Genomic DNA, 17,908 nt, shown 5'->3' with positions numbered 1-17,908 from the left:
ACTTAAAATATACTTAGGTGACTTTTTATATGGATATTGAGTTTTTCTTTGATTAGGTTTTAAATAATTTATATTGAATTGGTGTATCTTACAAAAAAAAAAAAAAACTTTTTCAGGACTTTTAATTAAATAGAACAATAATTACGTGAAGGACCAAACTGTAACAACCTCAATTTTCTATTTCCATAGTTCAACATATACATGATAATAAAGTTGCTGTAATTTTTTTTTTAAAAAAAACACCTAGCTGCATTTCCTCTATTTAATAACGCAAATTATCGACATCACTAATTTTCTATATCAATCATCTTTTATCACACGTTCTAATTATCTAATTATCATGAGAAAGCATGCTGTCACGAGTTTATAAAATAAATATACTTAATAGTGTTATAATTATGAATCAACGCTAGATACGTAATAAAAACTAAAGGTATGATGGAGCTAATATTTCATGACGGAAAAAAAAAGTTGTGTTGGTGATCAAAAACTTAGAGACTGAACAAAATGATTTGTAGCAATCCACAATGTTTTGTGAGGAAAAATACAGTCCTTTCGTCACATGATTTAGCTCTTCTGTTAATATAAAGTAAAAAATAATTATAAAGTTAAATTCTCTACCAACTTAATATTAAAAAAAACCAACAAATATAATTTTGAAAGGAAAAACACTCATGAGAACAAACGTTGTAGCAATCGACAATGTTTTGTGAGGAAAACTATAGTGTTTTCTCCAATAAAATTGACAAAGATAATTTTAGAAAAAATCATAAAAAAATCATTTAGATCAATACTGTAGCAATTTAAAGTGTTTTGTGAGAAAAGTTATAACGCTTTCCCCATATGATTTAACTTTATTGTAATTATAATTCTAAACCAACTCAATATTAAAAAAACAAAAATCAACAAATATAATTTTGGAAAAAATCATATGAGAAAACACTACAACAATTCACAGTGTTTTAAAGAAAGAAATTACAAAGCTAAATTCTCAATAAACTCAATATTAAAAAAAATAAAATCAACAAAGATAATTCTAGAAATAAAATAACAAAAAAAACAGGAAAAAAAACCATGTTGGAAACACTGTAGCAATTCACAGTGTTTTGTGATGAAAGCTACAGTGCTTCCCCACATGATTTAGCCTTATTTGTAATGACTTGTAATTGTAATTCTAAATCAGCTCAATATTAAAAAAAAATTGACAAAAAAAATTTAAAAAAATCATAAAAAAAATAATGATTTCCCTATATAATTAAGGTTTATTACAAAGTTAAATTCTAACCAACTCAATATTAAAAAATAAAATCGACAAAGATAATTTTGGAAGAAAAATATTATAAAAAAAAAAAGAAAACACAAAAGAAACTGGAAAAAAACCATGTGGAAAAAAATACTATGGTAATTCACAGTAATTTGCGATGAAAGTTATAGCGTTTTTCTCACATATTATAACTATAATTTTTAACCAGCTCAATATTAAAAAATAAAATCAAAAAATATAATTTCAGAGAGAATCATCAAAAAACAAAAATAAAAACAAACCATGCGAAGAAACACTGTAGCAATCAATATTGTTTTAAAGAAAAAAATTACAAAACTAAATTCTCAATCAGATTAATATTAAAAAAATATAATCAATAAATATAATTTTGAAAAATAAAATAGAAAAACCATATGGAAAAACACCGTAGCAATCCACAGTATTTTAAAGGAAAAAAATTACAAAACAAAATTTTTAACCAACTCAATATTAAAAAAAAAAGTAAAATTGACAAAGATAATTTTAGAAAAAAATAAACGAAAAAAAAAGAAAAAAGGGGAAGGCTGGAAAAATAAGATTAAAAAAAACCAAAAAGTAAAAAAAAATCCACAATACATTGGGTGTGGGTGAACAATAAATTCCTCACACCCTTTAGCTTATTACTTAATGGTTATTTTGTCATTGATCACCACAAACTCAATTAAACTATATTCATTTACATATATTGTTTATACATATTACATAACACAAAATAGTTATATTGTATTACTAATTATCTTAATAAATTAAAGAAATTATAAATATAAAATTAAAAGCAAATATTAAAACATCACATTTCAACCAATTTAATAAGTTCAACATTCTACATTATCATTAACTTACTAAGTTCTAAATCTCAATACATTAATTTAAAGTATAGTTATATTTTTCACTGGACTATAGCAAAAAAAAAGTCACAAGCGCAATCCACTTTATTCTGGATGTGTTTGGAAAGAACTTGTAACACAAAACATATATGTGTATGTAAGACACAATATCTGTATTAGAAAATATTTACTATTATAATTGTGTTTTTTTTTTGTCACGGAATAACCTTGAATAAGGAACCATCAACATTTCATTTGTTATTGCAACACAACAAAACCCTTTTTATTATCCTTTGATTATCGAAATCAAATATTCCAAATACCATTGATAATTTGAATTTATAATTTATTCATGCCGTTATGCATATTTATAATTATCAAAATTCTTCACCCCTCAAATGACAAATCAATTTATGTCAATATCAATACCCATGAAATCGTTAATTACCCCACCTGATAATTAATCCATATCGACAACAATATTTGTCGTTATCATTAGTTATTTTTTCTCATGTGACTAATCAGTTTATATCGATATCAATACTTATAATAGTATTAATTACCCTTACACGATAATTAATCCATACCGACAATGATATTCATTGTTATCATTAATGACTTTTTTTTCTCAAGTGACTAATCAATTTATACCAATATCAATATTAATGATATCATTAATTATACTTACTTGGTAACTAATCCATGCCGACAATGATATTCATCATTATCATTAGCAAATTTTTTTCTCAAGTGACTAATCAATGTATCCACTTATCATAATACTACTGTCATTTGTCATTTTTACTTTAAATGACCAATTTATTCTCTACTTTCCTTTTTATAGATCATTTTCTTTTATCATGACGAACTTATTATGGTTGATATTAATTTTATTATTATCATTTGTCTCCAAGTTCCTTGGATGACTTATCAGATTTCCTTCTAAAGTCTTTTCCTTCACTAAATTCCTATATATTATAGTCCCTTGATATTAATTTAAAAACCAGACAATGAGTAATTGAAAAAATAAAATACTTTGATAAATTATTTATTTTAGGCACAGTTATACCTACATATTGCATGCGAAGGTCATGTACCTCCTATTTGTGGCCTCATTGCAATGACATCTCATGTCATATATAACCAATGTTATCAATATTTCCATGAATACAATTACGGGCCTTGTTTGGCCCCTTTCTTTTTATCTCATAAATATTTAATAATTTTAAATGGATATATTCATTCTTATTCACATATCTTATTATAAATTCAATCATTCTTTTCCCAACAATTATCACCTTTAATGCCACAAAATAATTAACCATTTCTTCATAGGGTTCATTATTGATTTTCTAGATATTTTCTCTCAATTCTTCACTTGGTTGACCCTAAAAGCCCCCCTATCTCTCCATTTTTTTTTATAAAACATTTAATTTCAACCCAACTCAATTATAATTAGTTCAATTAAACCCCTATAACTCATCAATTTTATCAAAATTTCAAACAAAATCCCCTCCCCCATTCTCTCCCTTTTTAGCCAAATATGTGTGTCCATATAAGGGAAAAATTTCTTTCAAATCTATACAATTTCTCCACTTATCCAATCTTTATTCATTCTTTTAAACTTGATTCTAACAACAAATATTCTTACAATTATCATAACCATAACAATTCAATTTCCTTAAAAGTATTATGTTTATCACAATCAAGTCCCTCACCTACTCATTATCCTAGTTGAGTCTCCTCTCTATTTTGAGTTTGATCAATTAGTTCTTCATCATGATTTCATTAACTATAGAACACAATGGGAGATTGATTAGAAGAGGGAATTAATTAGAACATGCAAAAGAGGGACTTAAAAGATTTTGGACATGTAAAAGATTTTGATTGAGAAAATCGATAGAAGAGGGAATTAATTAGAACATGCATGATATTTTAGGTGTAGATTTTTGTTTTCCCCTTGACTTTAATATTTGTGATAGAAAAATGAAAAGGAGTGGAAGTAAAAAGCTCATTACATGTTTCTTAAAAGAGAGGGCCTGTTTATAGGCCACGAACAGAGCTAGGTTGTTAATGTCTGTTTTAAAGTGTGGTAGAAATTGTTTTTCAAAGTGTTTTTCCGCTTGAAAATGCATAAAAATAATATTTTTTATTTTATTTTTTAAAATTCATCTTGACATCAACACATTAAAACGATCAAAAAACGCAAAACATAATTCAAAATTTTTTCAAAAATACGGTGATAACGCAATGTCAAACACCATAATCCATTATGAAGCAAATTTAATTGCGTTTCAAACTTTGATTTTGTATAAGCTAAAATACTTGAGTTTTATTCATGAAAACATGCTTTTTATTTATTTTACAAGCAATCCATCTTACAACAGCTTTAACTAAACATATTTTTTAAACCTTTTTTTTTAATAACAACTAAAAGTGTTTTTCTTAAACCTATCTTCTTAAAACAACAACCATAAAAGCTAACCCAATACCAAAAACATATTATAATCTTAGACTATTTTTTAATTGAAAGCTTATGAAACTTATCTCGTGTTTTTCTTTTATTGCTTGATAGTAAAAAAATATCTCAGAATAATTTTATTTGTCAATAAAAGTCAGTTTTCTTTTACATTTGACTTTAAAAATGTATTTTCATATCAATTTGATATATACAAAAAAGTAATTCTCATAAATACCAGTTTAAAATATAAACTTAAAAAGTCAAGGAAATGAATGGACTTCCCTAACCTACCATTTAGTTTAAGAGGTATATTTTATACGAAGTGCATAAAATATTTGTATTAGTAATTATATGATTTATTTACACCATTACAATTGCACATATCACAAGGAAAAAAAATTCTTTGCATGACTTATTACAATTATTGATCTGCCATTACCACTAGTCTCTCTCTCTCTCTCTCTCTCTTCCATATCCATGATAAATAGAATTTGTAAGAAAATCTTGATCTTGTTTTTTCAAAAGTGAAGGAAATTATATGCTTAATAACTTATTAACACAGGCTAGACTACAATAAGTAATGGTTGTTGTTGTTATGATGGATCAACATTTTTGGCACTTTATGCAAAATGAATTTTAAGTCCAAGTCCCTGTTTAAAAGGTTCAAAGGCAGGGTGATAACTCATTGATAGATGAGTGAGGCTTGCATTAAAACCTGACATTTTTAGGCTTGACAAAATATCAAGCTCAAATGACTTGAATGTAGCTCACTTTCAGGCTCAATGCTCTTAAACGTGGTTGTGAGCCAAGTCCAAATGGGCATAGGTCTAGCGAGATGCTAGATCCGACATCCCTAGACCTGGTTACATGCTGAACCTAATTAGGTATAGGTTCGATGAGCTACTAGACCCAACCCCCTAGGCCTATCTGCGTGCCAAGCCCAATTGGGCACAAGTCTAATAAGTTGCTACACCTAACTCCCTTGGGCTTGGCACCATGTCAAGCCCAAGTTGATATAAGGTTGGTGAGTTGTTAGACCCAGCATCCTTGAGCCTAACTGCATGTCGAGCCCAATTAAACATGGAGTTGGTGAGCTGTCAGATTCAGCGCCTTTAAGTCTAACTGCATGTCAAACCCAGTTGAGCATGGGTTTGGCAAACTACTAAACCCAACTCCATTGTGCTCGACTACGTGTCAAGCTTAAGTAAACATGGGTATGGCAAGTTGTTAAACCTAGCGCCTTTGGGCTTGGCTGCGCATCGAGCCTAATTAGACATAAGTCTGCAACTTTCTTGACTCATTGATCTTCCTAATTGGGCATAGATCTGACATGCTACCAGACTTGATGCTCTTTAGTTCAATTACATGCCAAACCGAAGTGGGCATGGGTTTGGCTTACTGTCATACCTGTTGACAATGGGCTTGGAAGTATGCCAAACACAAAAGGCTAAAAACCTAAATATCATTATAGGCCTCATATTCGTCTCTCATTCCCTATTAATATTAATATCAGTGGTAGTCGTCTCTTATTCCCTATTAATATTAATGTCAGTGATATTTTATCCCATATTAATATTTTTGTAAGAGATATTTATCATTCATTAATGCATAAGTAAGAGATATTTATCCTTTATTAATGTTATCAAGGTAAAATTACACTACAGCTCCTCTTTTCCATAAAAGAACAAGACTTATCGGCTATAAATACCCCCATAATCACACCGGTAAATGGTTCACAATCTTTATTCTCAACAAAAATATATTTTTAATTTCATAGCATTTATCACATCAAAACTAAGAACAAACACTTTTGTTCTTAACCATAAATATTTATTCTATCATTTATTATAATTATTTGCTTAAATATCACTAACTTTATTATCTAAGGGTCTCTAAATCCCACCAAAAAAGATTATTTTGTAGGTTACAAGCTTTATACAACAAGCTACAAGTTTCATAAACAATGGAGAATAAATTACTTTGCTAGAACCATGATTAACCTACAATTCAACCACTAAAAACATATTTCTAAAAACTTTGAATTTTAAAACATCATTATATTCTTCATTCAAATATGATGCATAATCAGCCAAAACTACATATACCATCCTTAATGCACATGTATATGACAATAAGATAAATGCGAGGAAATACATCTGAAGCAAACCTAAAAATAAATGCTCGAGTCCAATTACAAAATACCAGAATGCCAAGCAAGTTTGATAGGCTAAAATAGCAACGCAAGGTTTAATTGACAAAACCCTTTAGTAAAAATATTTATTTTTGGTGTTTAAAGACTCAATTAGATTTTTAAAAATGGTTTAATTATTTAATTGAGGGTTTAATTGAAAGGAAAATCAACTTTGAAAGTCAATTTCAAAATAATTAATGTTAGGGACTCAATTGGAAGCTTGAAAAGTTTAATTTAGTCAAATCAGGGGCTTAATTGCATAAAAATCAAAGTTTGGTGAGCAAATGGGGGTTTAATTGAACTTTATGTGACCCATGGATCAACTTGCAAAACACACGCGACTTCAGGAATTGAAATCAGTGAGGAATTAGGGGTTAAATCGAAAATATTAAAAGTCTAGTGGTCATTTAGAGGGGTAATTGAACAAACCAGAAACCAAGGACCAACTTATAAAAGGTGCTTGAAATTATAGGTAACAAATGAAGTTTGATAGGGACACACTTGCAAGAAATTAGAAAACAAAAATGAAAGATAAAATAGAGCAAAATCAAAAGATTAGGGACTGAATTGAGCTTTGACATATCCCAAATTAAAAGAAAACCCCAATCTATAGGAATCAGTCAAAACGACGTCGTTCAAAGTATTGTGCTTCTTTTTCTTCAGTTTTTGGTTGATCGAGGGGACACTTTCAAACGACTGAATGCAATATTTTCAACCACCTCAAAAACTGAAACCATCACTATTCGACCAAGAAACATCCCCTCTACAACCTCATGTTTGTAATATCAAACGTTTACGACCCATTTTCTCCCTAGATCTCCATAATATCTTGTCCCTACTCAGCCAAAACCACAGTTTCAGACATTATATTGTTTGAGTAGACACTTTCAAACGATTGAATATAGAGTTGTAGGCCTCTAAATCAAGCAAGAATGGGTCCGATCAAAAGGCATGCATCCCCTCTACCAAGTCCAGGTGGTCTTATATGGTGTTGACATCAGAGATGCTCCGACGAAGTCCTGAAAGTGGTTAACCCAATTAACTTTGACAAGAATATTCAGTTGCAGAAGAGCGCCTAGCTTTCTCGTTGGTTTCCAATTAAAAACCTCCAAATGATCATTTTATGGGTTTAAAACCTTTCTCTCGGGATCCAAGGGCATGAAATGATCACCTAGTCCCTAAAATCCCTACAAAACCACCTACACCTAAAACCAGCACCTCTATGGCAAAACCAACTAGGTTTTAGTTGTTTGGAACCCTAGACAACCCATCTAGAAGACTTAAAACTGCTTATAAAAGAGGAATTCGAAGAACACCACATGAGAGGAAAAACAGAAGAGAAAACTTGAGAGAAAATAGAGAAGAATAAAGGGAAAGAAAATAAAATAGAAGAGAAAAGAAACCAAGGTATACATTTTCTTACCTTGAAAGTGGAGCCCATGAGGCCTGTTGAATCTTTCTTTTGTTTTTAATATGAAGTTTTGATTGCCATGACATGTTTTTTATTGCTTTTATGTCGTTTCTTTACATTAAATTTGGATTTTAAGTTTGTAAAGGGTGACAGTAAAGGGGCAAGGGCACTTTCTGTTAATGAAAAGATTGCCTCTGCTTCTAAATAGCTAGCCTGACCATTTGAAGTGAAATGGTTAGATTTTGAAGCCTTTTTTTTTTGTCAAAATCCATTTGTTGTTTTGAGTTTATAGTTATTTAGCTTTGGAATCAACGTAAATTTTAGTTTCTATGTTGTTTTTATTGTTTCTTTAGCCATAACAATGTTCCTTATTAATAGTTTGGTTTGTGGGGATAGGAAGGGCTCACTTTAGAGCCCAAAAATGGCCTTTTAGGTGCATTCTTGTTTGCCATCTTTCTGAACAGATTTTCTGCATTTTAAGGCAGATTCATTTGTTGAATCTTGCTTTAAGTGCTAGTTTCAAACCTCGTTTAGTTTAATTTTTGTTTTAGAGAGATCTGCCTATTGTCTTTAATAAGTTATTTGGGAGTTTATAACATCAATAACAAGTTTTAACCGGTTTAATCCTAGGAAAATCCTTTTTTAGGGCAAAATAATGTGATTTTGTCAATCATCAAGAGTTTTGAACCCTTAATTCTTGATCTAGAGAGGTTTACAAACAGAAACATGTCCTTTTTGTTCGATATCCACTCTGAATTAATAACCATGTTTTGAGGGAAGATGAAGAACATTCACCTGTTTTATTTTGTTTTTTCTATTTTAATCCATTTCTACTTGAAAATTTTCGAGTTTTTGTGTTTTTCACCTATTTTGATCTGTTTTGTCCCTATTTTTTTCTTCGGTTTGTTTCTTGGTTGACTCAATCGAGTTAACCTGTTCGGGTTGACCCAACCCCCCAAAAAAAAGATATAAAAAAGAAAAAAAATAATATATATAAAAAAAATTTAGTTTCTTTTAGGATTTTGCCCTTTTTAGAAAAATTCCTCTTAAACCTCATTCTTTTTATTCTCAAGAAAAATCACAAGAAAAAAATAAAAAGAAGTTTTTATGTGTTTGCATACAGCCAAATCTCTAAAAAATATATATATATAAAATCATATTGTTTAGTATTTTCATACGAAAACAAAAATATATGTGTGTTTTGGCATGTATTTTAGGATTTAATAATCAATTTATTAAATCCATGAGAATTTGGCCAATATTTTAAAAAAATATATCTTTTTTTTAACTCATGATGATTAATGGTTAAAAATCCTGGTATAGAATGTTGGAACTACAAGTAAGGCTGGTATTTGAAATATCAGAGTTAACTAGAAAATTGTCATAGTTATTATAAATATTTATCAATATTAATTATAAGTATTTTTTACTGTAATACACAAATTACAAAGAGCCTTTTCTTAAGAATTCATTTGGGTACACGAGTCTATAATAAATTCTTAACACTAGATTTATTCATACGAGTAAATCTCAAATTATAGATAAACCACCGACCAGAAAATCATCAAAACCTTTAAACCACAAAGCAGATTACATCAAGTAAGGTGCGCTGTTAGTACTAATATATTTCTTAACCACAACTAGTCTATTACCCTTGAATCTCTGACAAGACCAGTACATCCATATTTTCTAGCTATTATTAACCAAACAACTAGGTAGTGACTTCTTTGACCCCTTAAAATCCGCCTTTTGCCACTACCAATAAATACTATCTTGAGCAATAAAGGTACAAGATTCATGGATCTCAAATGGAGGGCCATGGCATTGTCAAGATCGTGATGCAGGAAGATGCTTGTTGCAACTTACACTATCTTGCTCGGAGTATAGAGTTAGTTTGGAATAGATGGCTGTTTAGTGGTATGTCGAGATCATGCACGGATAATCCAGGACCACTAGGAAATTGCTTTCTCCTGTCCATCTTTTCTTTCTTTCTTTCGTTCCCATTTGGCTGCATTATCCATCGTGAAAAGCAATGGAAGAAAAATGGCCACAGAATGGGAGTGTTGGAAACAGTTTCGCGTTCACGCGGAGAAGTTTGATTTTTATTCAATTGATTGATGGATCGAGCATCCAAGCAACTCAAATGGATCAAGCATCAAGCTTTCTTAGCCTTGAAGAAGGAAAAGGAGTGAGAATATTAGCTACCTGCCAACTTATTGGTGACAGTTTCTTTCCCATGGCCTTGGGAGTTGGGAGGGGCCGCCATGGCAATGGCACTCCGAAACTTTTATTATCTTTTAAAAATTTGGACATTACATTTCAAGATCAGCTGATACGGAGCATTTATACGGGCCAGGGATGATACTTGCTTGGATTTTCTACACGAAACCTTTTGGCGGCAAAAGGCGGCCTGTGGGTTGAGGCAGAGGAACACAACAAAAAATTTAAACGGGGCCATTAATGAGATATATAATATTCAGAAGGACTTTGATGAAATAATATCAATTACGGGGGGCAAACAATAAACTTTTACAGCTAGGGGGTCCTGCCTTTTCCTATTGGAACCGCCACTCACACCATTGAGCATTCTGCATAGAAATTGGTTTGTAAAGTGAAATGATAAAGGGTAAAGACAAGAGCAATTATAGTTTATAGTTTATGCACATATATTTCGACCATGTGCGTTCACATGGTGTTTTTTTTTAATATTTTTTTAAAAAATATTATATATATATATATTTAAATTATTTTGATGAGTTGGTATTAAAAATAAATTTTAAAAAATAAAAAATATATTATTTTAATATATTTTTAAATAAAACAAACTTTAAAGAACAACTATTATTACCGTAATCACAAAACCGTCTTCCATTGATGGTTTGATCAACTCAAACCTTCATCCTGATTTTTATTTTTTTCTCCCTTTAATCATTAAAGACTTGTTGTCATTATCTCAATCAAATCTCTATTATGCATCATAACAAAGAGCATAGGGTCACTTTCTAATAAAGATAGCGCACCTCCATTTAATTGTGGATTCAAGATTTAAGTAACTTCACCAAAGTGATAATAATATCCTAAATCAGCAAATCTCTCCTTGTTCGGACTTGTCATGCTAGTTATCTTCTAAAAAAAATATATTAAAATCATATTGTATAGTGTTTGATATTACATTTTAAAAATGCTTCTGAAAAAATTTAAATTTATATTTTTTAACTCAAATTAATATTTTTTATTATTATTTTTTATATCATTTTAATATACTAGTATCAAAAATTATTTTTTAATACATTTTAAAATAAATATTACTTTGAAAACCACCATCATATTATCAAACACGCTTACAAGTTTGACAAGCAAATAGGTTGCACAATAATTATAGATGGCTGGACTCTTCATCTCTCTATATATATATATATATATATATATTCCTTGAAAATTAAAAATGTAATGGTAGATATTAGAAAGGTTACCATGGTGATTTCAGAACGAAATTTATTGAATTCTGATGATGTATTGCTTTGTTCCTTCACATTTACATACGGCCTAAAATTCATTTATAGGAACACAGATTGAGAAGTGCTTTGCAAAGAGGTCTAGTTAGTAGATTCTGATTTTCAATTGGGCATTGGATGCATATACCGGCCTTTGAAAAGCTTGGCACAAACCGTCGTAGCCCACAAGCTTAGATTCAATTCTTCTGAGTCTATTTAAAAAATGTAGTAGAGATTTATTTTTAACTCGGAAATACGGAAATATATATATATATATATATATATATATATATATATATATATATATATATATATATATATATATATAACTCTTATGAGTATTTAAGTTGTAAGAGGCTGGGAATTGATGCAATGAATCAGCTGATTGAATATCTGAATTGATATAACCAGCAGAGTGGGATACGCAGAAAACACAATATAAGCAAAAATCAGGTTTCATTGCCTCAGTAGAAGTGGTTACTGTCTGCAATCAAAGACCCTCAAAGAACCGAATATGGTCTTCGAATGTCTCCCCGTGCCGAATTTTGGACACTGTTCCATCTTCTTCAACCTAAAAACACAAACTCAAGCTCTGAGAACCATGTTTCTAGCCAAAGATCATTTAAACAGCATAACTCATTAATGCATTAGCAAACAAACAATGTGTTGGTGAGACACGTTCAATCATAATTTATAACACAAGGTGTTGTAAGATCAAAAGTTAATTCATACCCAGTACTCAGGAGGGCGCATCTTGAGATTGTATGTCGATGCCATGCTCATGCAGTAAGCACCTGCGTCATGAACAACCAAACCAGCTCCCTGCAGAAAAACTCTTGATGAGAAAATGAAGATTCTTGTTGCAAACCACAACAAAAGAAAGAGGAGGAACAAAAAACCTTAGCTGGAGTTGGAAGTTCTCTATCCTTTCCCAGGAAATCTGCTGACTCACAGACAGGACCAACCACATCAAAAGTTGAAACTTCAGCCTTGGGTGATGCAGGAGAAACAAGCTCTATGTGCTGAAACCAAACAAAAAAACGAGTCAACTCCAAGCAAGAAAGAGAACAGCTTTTAGTAATGATACTATCAAGTGGAAAAAAAGAAGGCACCCCTAGTAACTTGAAATTGTAGTCAACAGGGAGATAAAATTTCTATATCTATAACAACAGACATGTCTGAGGGAAGCCAAATTCCTTCACTTTAATAAAATATTATGTTTATCCATAGCAATAGATTCATAGCTACGTGTATAATAAGCAGGGGCCCTCCTAGAAATAGTCAACCATTGCCAACCCTAAAGAATGTCGAGCATATTTCAGACACCCAAATCATTTTCAAGGGCATCATTCAGTACCCCCTACAATCAGTAATTCCACAAACAAAGATGTTACTGTATTATATAATATATGACAGTAGGACTGGATCAGAAGGGGATGCCTAAACCATTATGATAGCTAAGTGTTGCTATTGAGTAAAAGCACACTAAATGAAAAGGCACTTCCAGATGATAGAATATAAAAAAAATGACATCATAATACCATAGAATAAATAGATTATTCTACTGTTAAACATGACACACTCAATATTGAAAAGGGTTTATCATGTTCTGATACTTACTTGATAAGCATCATAAAGACTAGGACGGATAAGTTCAGCCATGCTGCCATCTATCACAACAAAATTTTTTGTTCCATTAGTTTTAACCCCAGTGACCCTATTCACCAAGCAGCAGGTATTTGCAATGAGCGATCTCCCAGGTTCAATGATGAGATTGAGACCTCGTGAGAGAACCAGTTCACGAACCTAAACCAACAACCAATAGTGTCAATATTAAGAATTTCCAAGTGTTGGAGTGTACTAAACATGATTTAGATATATGATCGTTACAGTGTCAATGAGATCTCTTGGAGTAGGAAGGACTGCACCAGAATGATAATAATCTATACCCAAACCACCTCCAATGTTTAAGTAATCAACTTCAAAGCCCTGAGCTCTGATTTCGTCAATGTAGTTAACCATGAGAACTGCAGCATCCCTGAATATGTCCACCTAAAAGACATAGCAAAGAGAGGTTCAACTTTGCGTTCAATGACTAATAACAGTGTATGTGTAGAGAAAGAAAATACATGAAAGTATATTTGCCCCAGAAAAATGGAGAGTGATGGTAATAGAATTGAATAGAATACGAGAGAATAATAAATGATAAGAATATTTCAAGCATCATAGCCAATAATTAGTAGAAAGGAAAAAAAAAAGCAAGAATTTTCTGTTGGGATACCTTGGTGATGGTTGATCCTAGATGGCAATGGGCCCCCACGAGCTTCAGCTCATCACAGTGTGCCTTTACAGCATCCAGAAACCATTGCAGCTTCTCATTTCTAATACCAAATTTAGAGTTCTTGTTCCCTGTAGCAACATAAGGATGGACCTAACGAATACAAGCACAAAGTATTTGATTATAAAAATGAATCAAACACAGCAACCTCCACAAAAATCTGTATTGTATACTTTTGGAAACTTAATCAGCACAAACTATACTGTCGAAGAATTTCTCATCTTGACTTTTCAGCATGAAAGGACCTGATTGTCATGGGTTAAGGATTAAATATATTATGATGGTGCTGGATGAGGGGGTGATGGGAAGAGAGATAAATTGTCCAAAAGTATTGACGCATGGACAAAAATAGCACTTGCCATGTTAAGGCAGTAAGTTAGGCATGAAAAAGAGGAAGTGTTGAGGTGTGGCGTTAACAGGGATTCCATTATGGAGCAGCAGCAGATGGAAAAGGTGTTGACCATGACTGCTTGTACTGATGATGCAGAGTGCCAAAGCAGAAGGAAGAGAGATATGAGTTTGTTCTATGTGAATTGCTTTAGAAAAGCTAAAGTACTTAGCATAAGTTGAACTTCTTTCTTTACTGAAACAAATCAATGTTGATCATATCAATTCCTAAATAGAAAAGATCAAACATCAATTCTGAATCCCGACCATCAAAACTACAATTTTAAACTAACTTTTTCAGTGGCTTTAATCAATTCAAGTGGCTGAAGTTCTTGCTCATGAAATTTCAAGGCTGAAAATAGAATGAGGCAACTTATGATTCCTCTAAGTAAGGAGTGCCAAGGACTTTCTAAACATATATATTATTGACTCAAAAATATCCAGAGGTTCTTCTCTCCATCGAACAATTAGGCTATTATACTCATTATGGAACTTGCTGAAGAGATATATTAAAAATCCAGAGGCTCCAGTTCCCATTTCAAATTTCTAACTAAGTTTACCTAGGCCATGAATTAACTGAGTCAACAAATTAGCTATAACTTTTTCTGGTGCCAATTTCAAATAATATGACCAGATTAACAAACATTCTGGTATCTTTTTCCTTACCATCAAGTCACTTGCTCACATGATAGCTATTACATACCTGAGGGTCAACATCTGGGTTGATCCGGAGTAGAACATTAACCTTCTTGCCAGCGATTCTAGCAGCTGCCACAATATTTTCCAAATCAAATTCACTATCCACGTTAACAAAAACACCTTCTTGAGCAGCCAGAACCAAATCCTCCAGCAGCTTCCCATTTCCATTAAAAATACACCTGTTCATCCACACATCTAAACCAAATCAGACAGCACAAAAACTCCCACAAACACAACACTAACTAGCCCTTTATAATACAATGAACAAATACTAAACTAAAAACCACAAAACCAAGCTCATTTAAATTTGGCACCCCACGGATAAAATTTCATAACTGACACAAAACAAAAAAGAAGCAAAAACAAGTCTCAACTCAACCTTCCAGCAACAAAAAAATACTCATAAGAAGACATGCTATACTTTTAAGTTAAAATACATGAGAGAAAACAAGGCCTAGTCTTCTAATAACCCAAAACACATAAAAAGACAGTGTCTCTCCCCAGATGCATGATTCAATCATCATAAACATACCTTGTGGGATCGAAACCAGCCCGAAGAGCCAACCTAAGCTCGTTACCACTTACCAAAACAGCACCACAACCCAACCCTCTCAAATGCTCCAAAATCTTCAAATTATTATTAGCCTTAATAGCATAACCAATAATAGAATTCAGTCCTTGTAAGGCATCCTTATAAGCCTCAACATTTCTAGTAATCTGTGGCTTACTATACAAATAAAACGGTCTCTTCTCAACATTTTCCATAATCTCCTGAACCTTAAGGTTCTCACAGCAGAGAAACCCATCTTTGGATTTGGTGAAACAATGCTTAAACTGTGTGGTTTCCTGTGCTGTGGTTGTAGCGGGGTTCTGTTGGGAAATAACTGCCTTGAGAGAAAGGGGTTTGAGAGAGTTTTTTTTTGTTAGTTTAAAGGGCAAAATTGATTTTTTGGAAAATAGGTTTTGATTTAGGGAGTGAGTTAGGGTTTTGGAAATGAAGCGTGACTTAGAGAGATCTGTAGCAGTCGCCATTGATGGAGAAGTGAGTGTCGGAAAAGAGTTTGTGTTTTTAGGGTTTTACAGAGTCAAGAGAAAGTCAAAAAAAAATGTCTGCCATTAAAAAAAAATTGGGTGGAAATTAATGGGATAAATTGGGCTGTGAAATGATAAAAAAAACAAAAGTTGTGGTGAAATAATATATTTTTAGATGTTGAGGGTTGAGAATATTGAAAAAAATTTAATTAATTTTATGGTTGTAAATTGTTATATTTATTTAAATTTAGATCTAATTAGTTAATCGGTTTGTTAAATCAATTGATCGATTTGTAAATAAAATTATAAAATTATCAAAATCAAAATCTTGGTGTGAGATTTTTAAAATTTAAAAATTCAACAATCAAAGTAGTAATTTCATGACTATTTAAAAAAAACAATCTCTAAAAACTTCTGAGAAAAATTGAATGCAATCACACGGTTAAACCAAAAGTTATGATCATTTTTAAGTATTATTTTTGGTCTGACGCAACTAGACCTCCTTCTGGACCTAAACTTGTCCCCCTGGTCTATAAATGTATCTGTTAGTTTATTCACGTAATCTGTCAGAGACAGATCTTTATCTAGTTATGGCGGACTCATACATAACTGCCCAGAATCACCCGTGAGAATTATTGTGTAAACAATAACTTTTTAAAATTTTAACTAAAATCTATTTATGTATCTATAAATTGCACAAAAATATATATTTTTACTCTTAGGTTATATTTAAAAGAAAAAATTCATAAAATTATAAATTTTGTGTGAAATCATAGCTACTTGAATTGGTTATAAAAGCATGTTTGGAGTGAGATGATATTTAGAAGAGTCAAATTGGTAATATAGTCATTTGAATATTATAAATATGGTTGTTTTTTTGTTTATATACATTTTAATGGTAAAAAGTCACTTAGAAGAACAAATTGTATTTTATTATATTTGATATACAACTATTTTAATAATTAAATATAACTCGATTGACTTGATAAGGCTAGAAATAATCCAAACTATTCTCAATCAACCAAATATTAAATGATATAATTAAAATATATATATATATATATATATATATATATATATAAAGAACAAAAAAATAACCCGAGTTAACCCGGGTGAACTTGTCAAACCATGAGACATGAATAATCTCATAAAATACTGAAAAAACATAGATTTTAAAAAAAAAATTAAAGGGAAAAAAGCTAGTAAATAAATACTATTACACTGAAAAATATTTTGGTATTTTTGCAGGAATAGTATTTTTATAATTGAAATGCTAAAAAACCATTTTGTTTAGATTTTCCTGAGTGCATGAACAAGCCATAATATTGTTTGTTTTTTCTTTCTCTCCGTTTAGCACCTAGGTTGGACTTGCTCTAAGTCATTTGATATAAATTTTGCACTTTTCATCCTAAAGTTTACCTTTTATTGTACTTTTATTTTTTTTTCAATTATACTTTTAATTCCAAAACAAAAAACTTAAAGGAAAAAACATCCATAAAAAATATAAAACATTAAATCAATGAATAATAAGGACCAAATCTAAAGCAATTTAATGAAAAAATAAAATAAATATCAATTAAAAAATTAAGGACCAAGTTTTAAAGATTAAAAAAAATCATAGAGAGTAAAATTAAAAAAAACATATAAAAACTAAGTGAACCCGGACAAATATCTTAAACCTAGTTAAATTTAAAAAAGCTTGTAATCCATGAAAATCTGGATCTAGACCCAATCAAAAAGTTTTTAATGAGTCAAACAAAAAAAT

General features: G+C 30.9%; 1 protein-coding gene across 1 annotated transcript; it reads right to left on the bottom strand.

Moving 5' to 3' along the window:
• Nucleotides 1-12,051: 12,051 nt before the first annotated feature.
• Nucleotides 12,052-16,224, bottom strand: LOC133698136 (diaminopimelate decarboxylase 2, chloroplastic-like). The gene is made up of 8 exons (XM_062120965.1): nucleotides 15,644-16,224; nucleotides 15,116-15,290; nucleotides 13,969-14,118; nucleotides 13,578-13,739; nucleotides 13,308-13,493; nucleotides 12,587-12,709; nucleotides 12,420-12,509; nucleotides 12,052-12,258 (listed from the first exon to the last, which is right to left on the bottom strand). The coding sequence occupies exons 1-8, from the start codon at nucleotides 16,141-16,143 to the stop codon at nucleotides 12,178-12,180; spliced, it is 1,467 nt and encodes a 488-aa protein (XP_061976949.1). The 5' UTR covers nucleotides 16,144-16,224; the 3' UTR covers nucleotides 12,052-12,177.
• Nucleotides 16,225-17,908: the final 1,684 nt, after the last annotated feature.

This window comes from Populus nigra, chromosome 7, assembly GCF_951802175.1.
Source record: "Populus nigra chromosome 7, ddPopNigr1.1, whole genome shotgun sequence".
Classification (NCBI taxonomy): domain Eukaryota; kingdom Viridiplantae; phylum Streptophyta; class Magnoliopsida; order Malpighiales; family Salicaceae; genus Populus; species Populus nigra.
The sequence above is the reverse complement of the archived record's forward strand: the minus strand, read 5'-3'. Positions and strand labels throughout refer to the sequence as shown.

Bases quoted from the DNA above. Each gene is read 5' to 3' on its own strand.
- LOC133698136 (XM_062120965.1), bottom strand. From the start codon at position 16,143: ATGGCGACTGCTACAGATCTCTCTAAGTCACGCTTCATTTCCAAAACC. The intron at 13,740-13,968 runs GTATCCCAACAG...TATGTCTTTTAG, and splicing joins TAGGATCAACCATCACCAAG to GTGGACATATTCAGGGATGC. The intron at 12,710-13,307 runs GTAAGTATCAGA...GTTTGGTTTCAG, and splicing joins GTCTTTATGATGCTTATCAA to CACATAGAGCTTGTTTCTCC.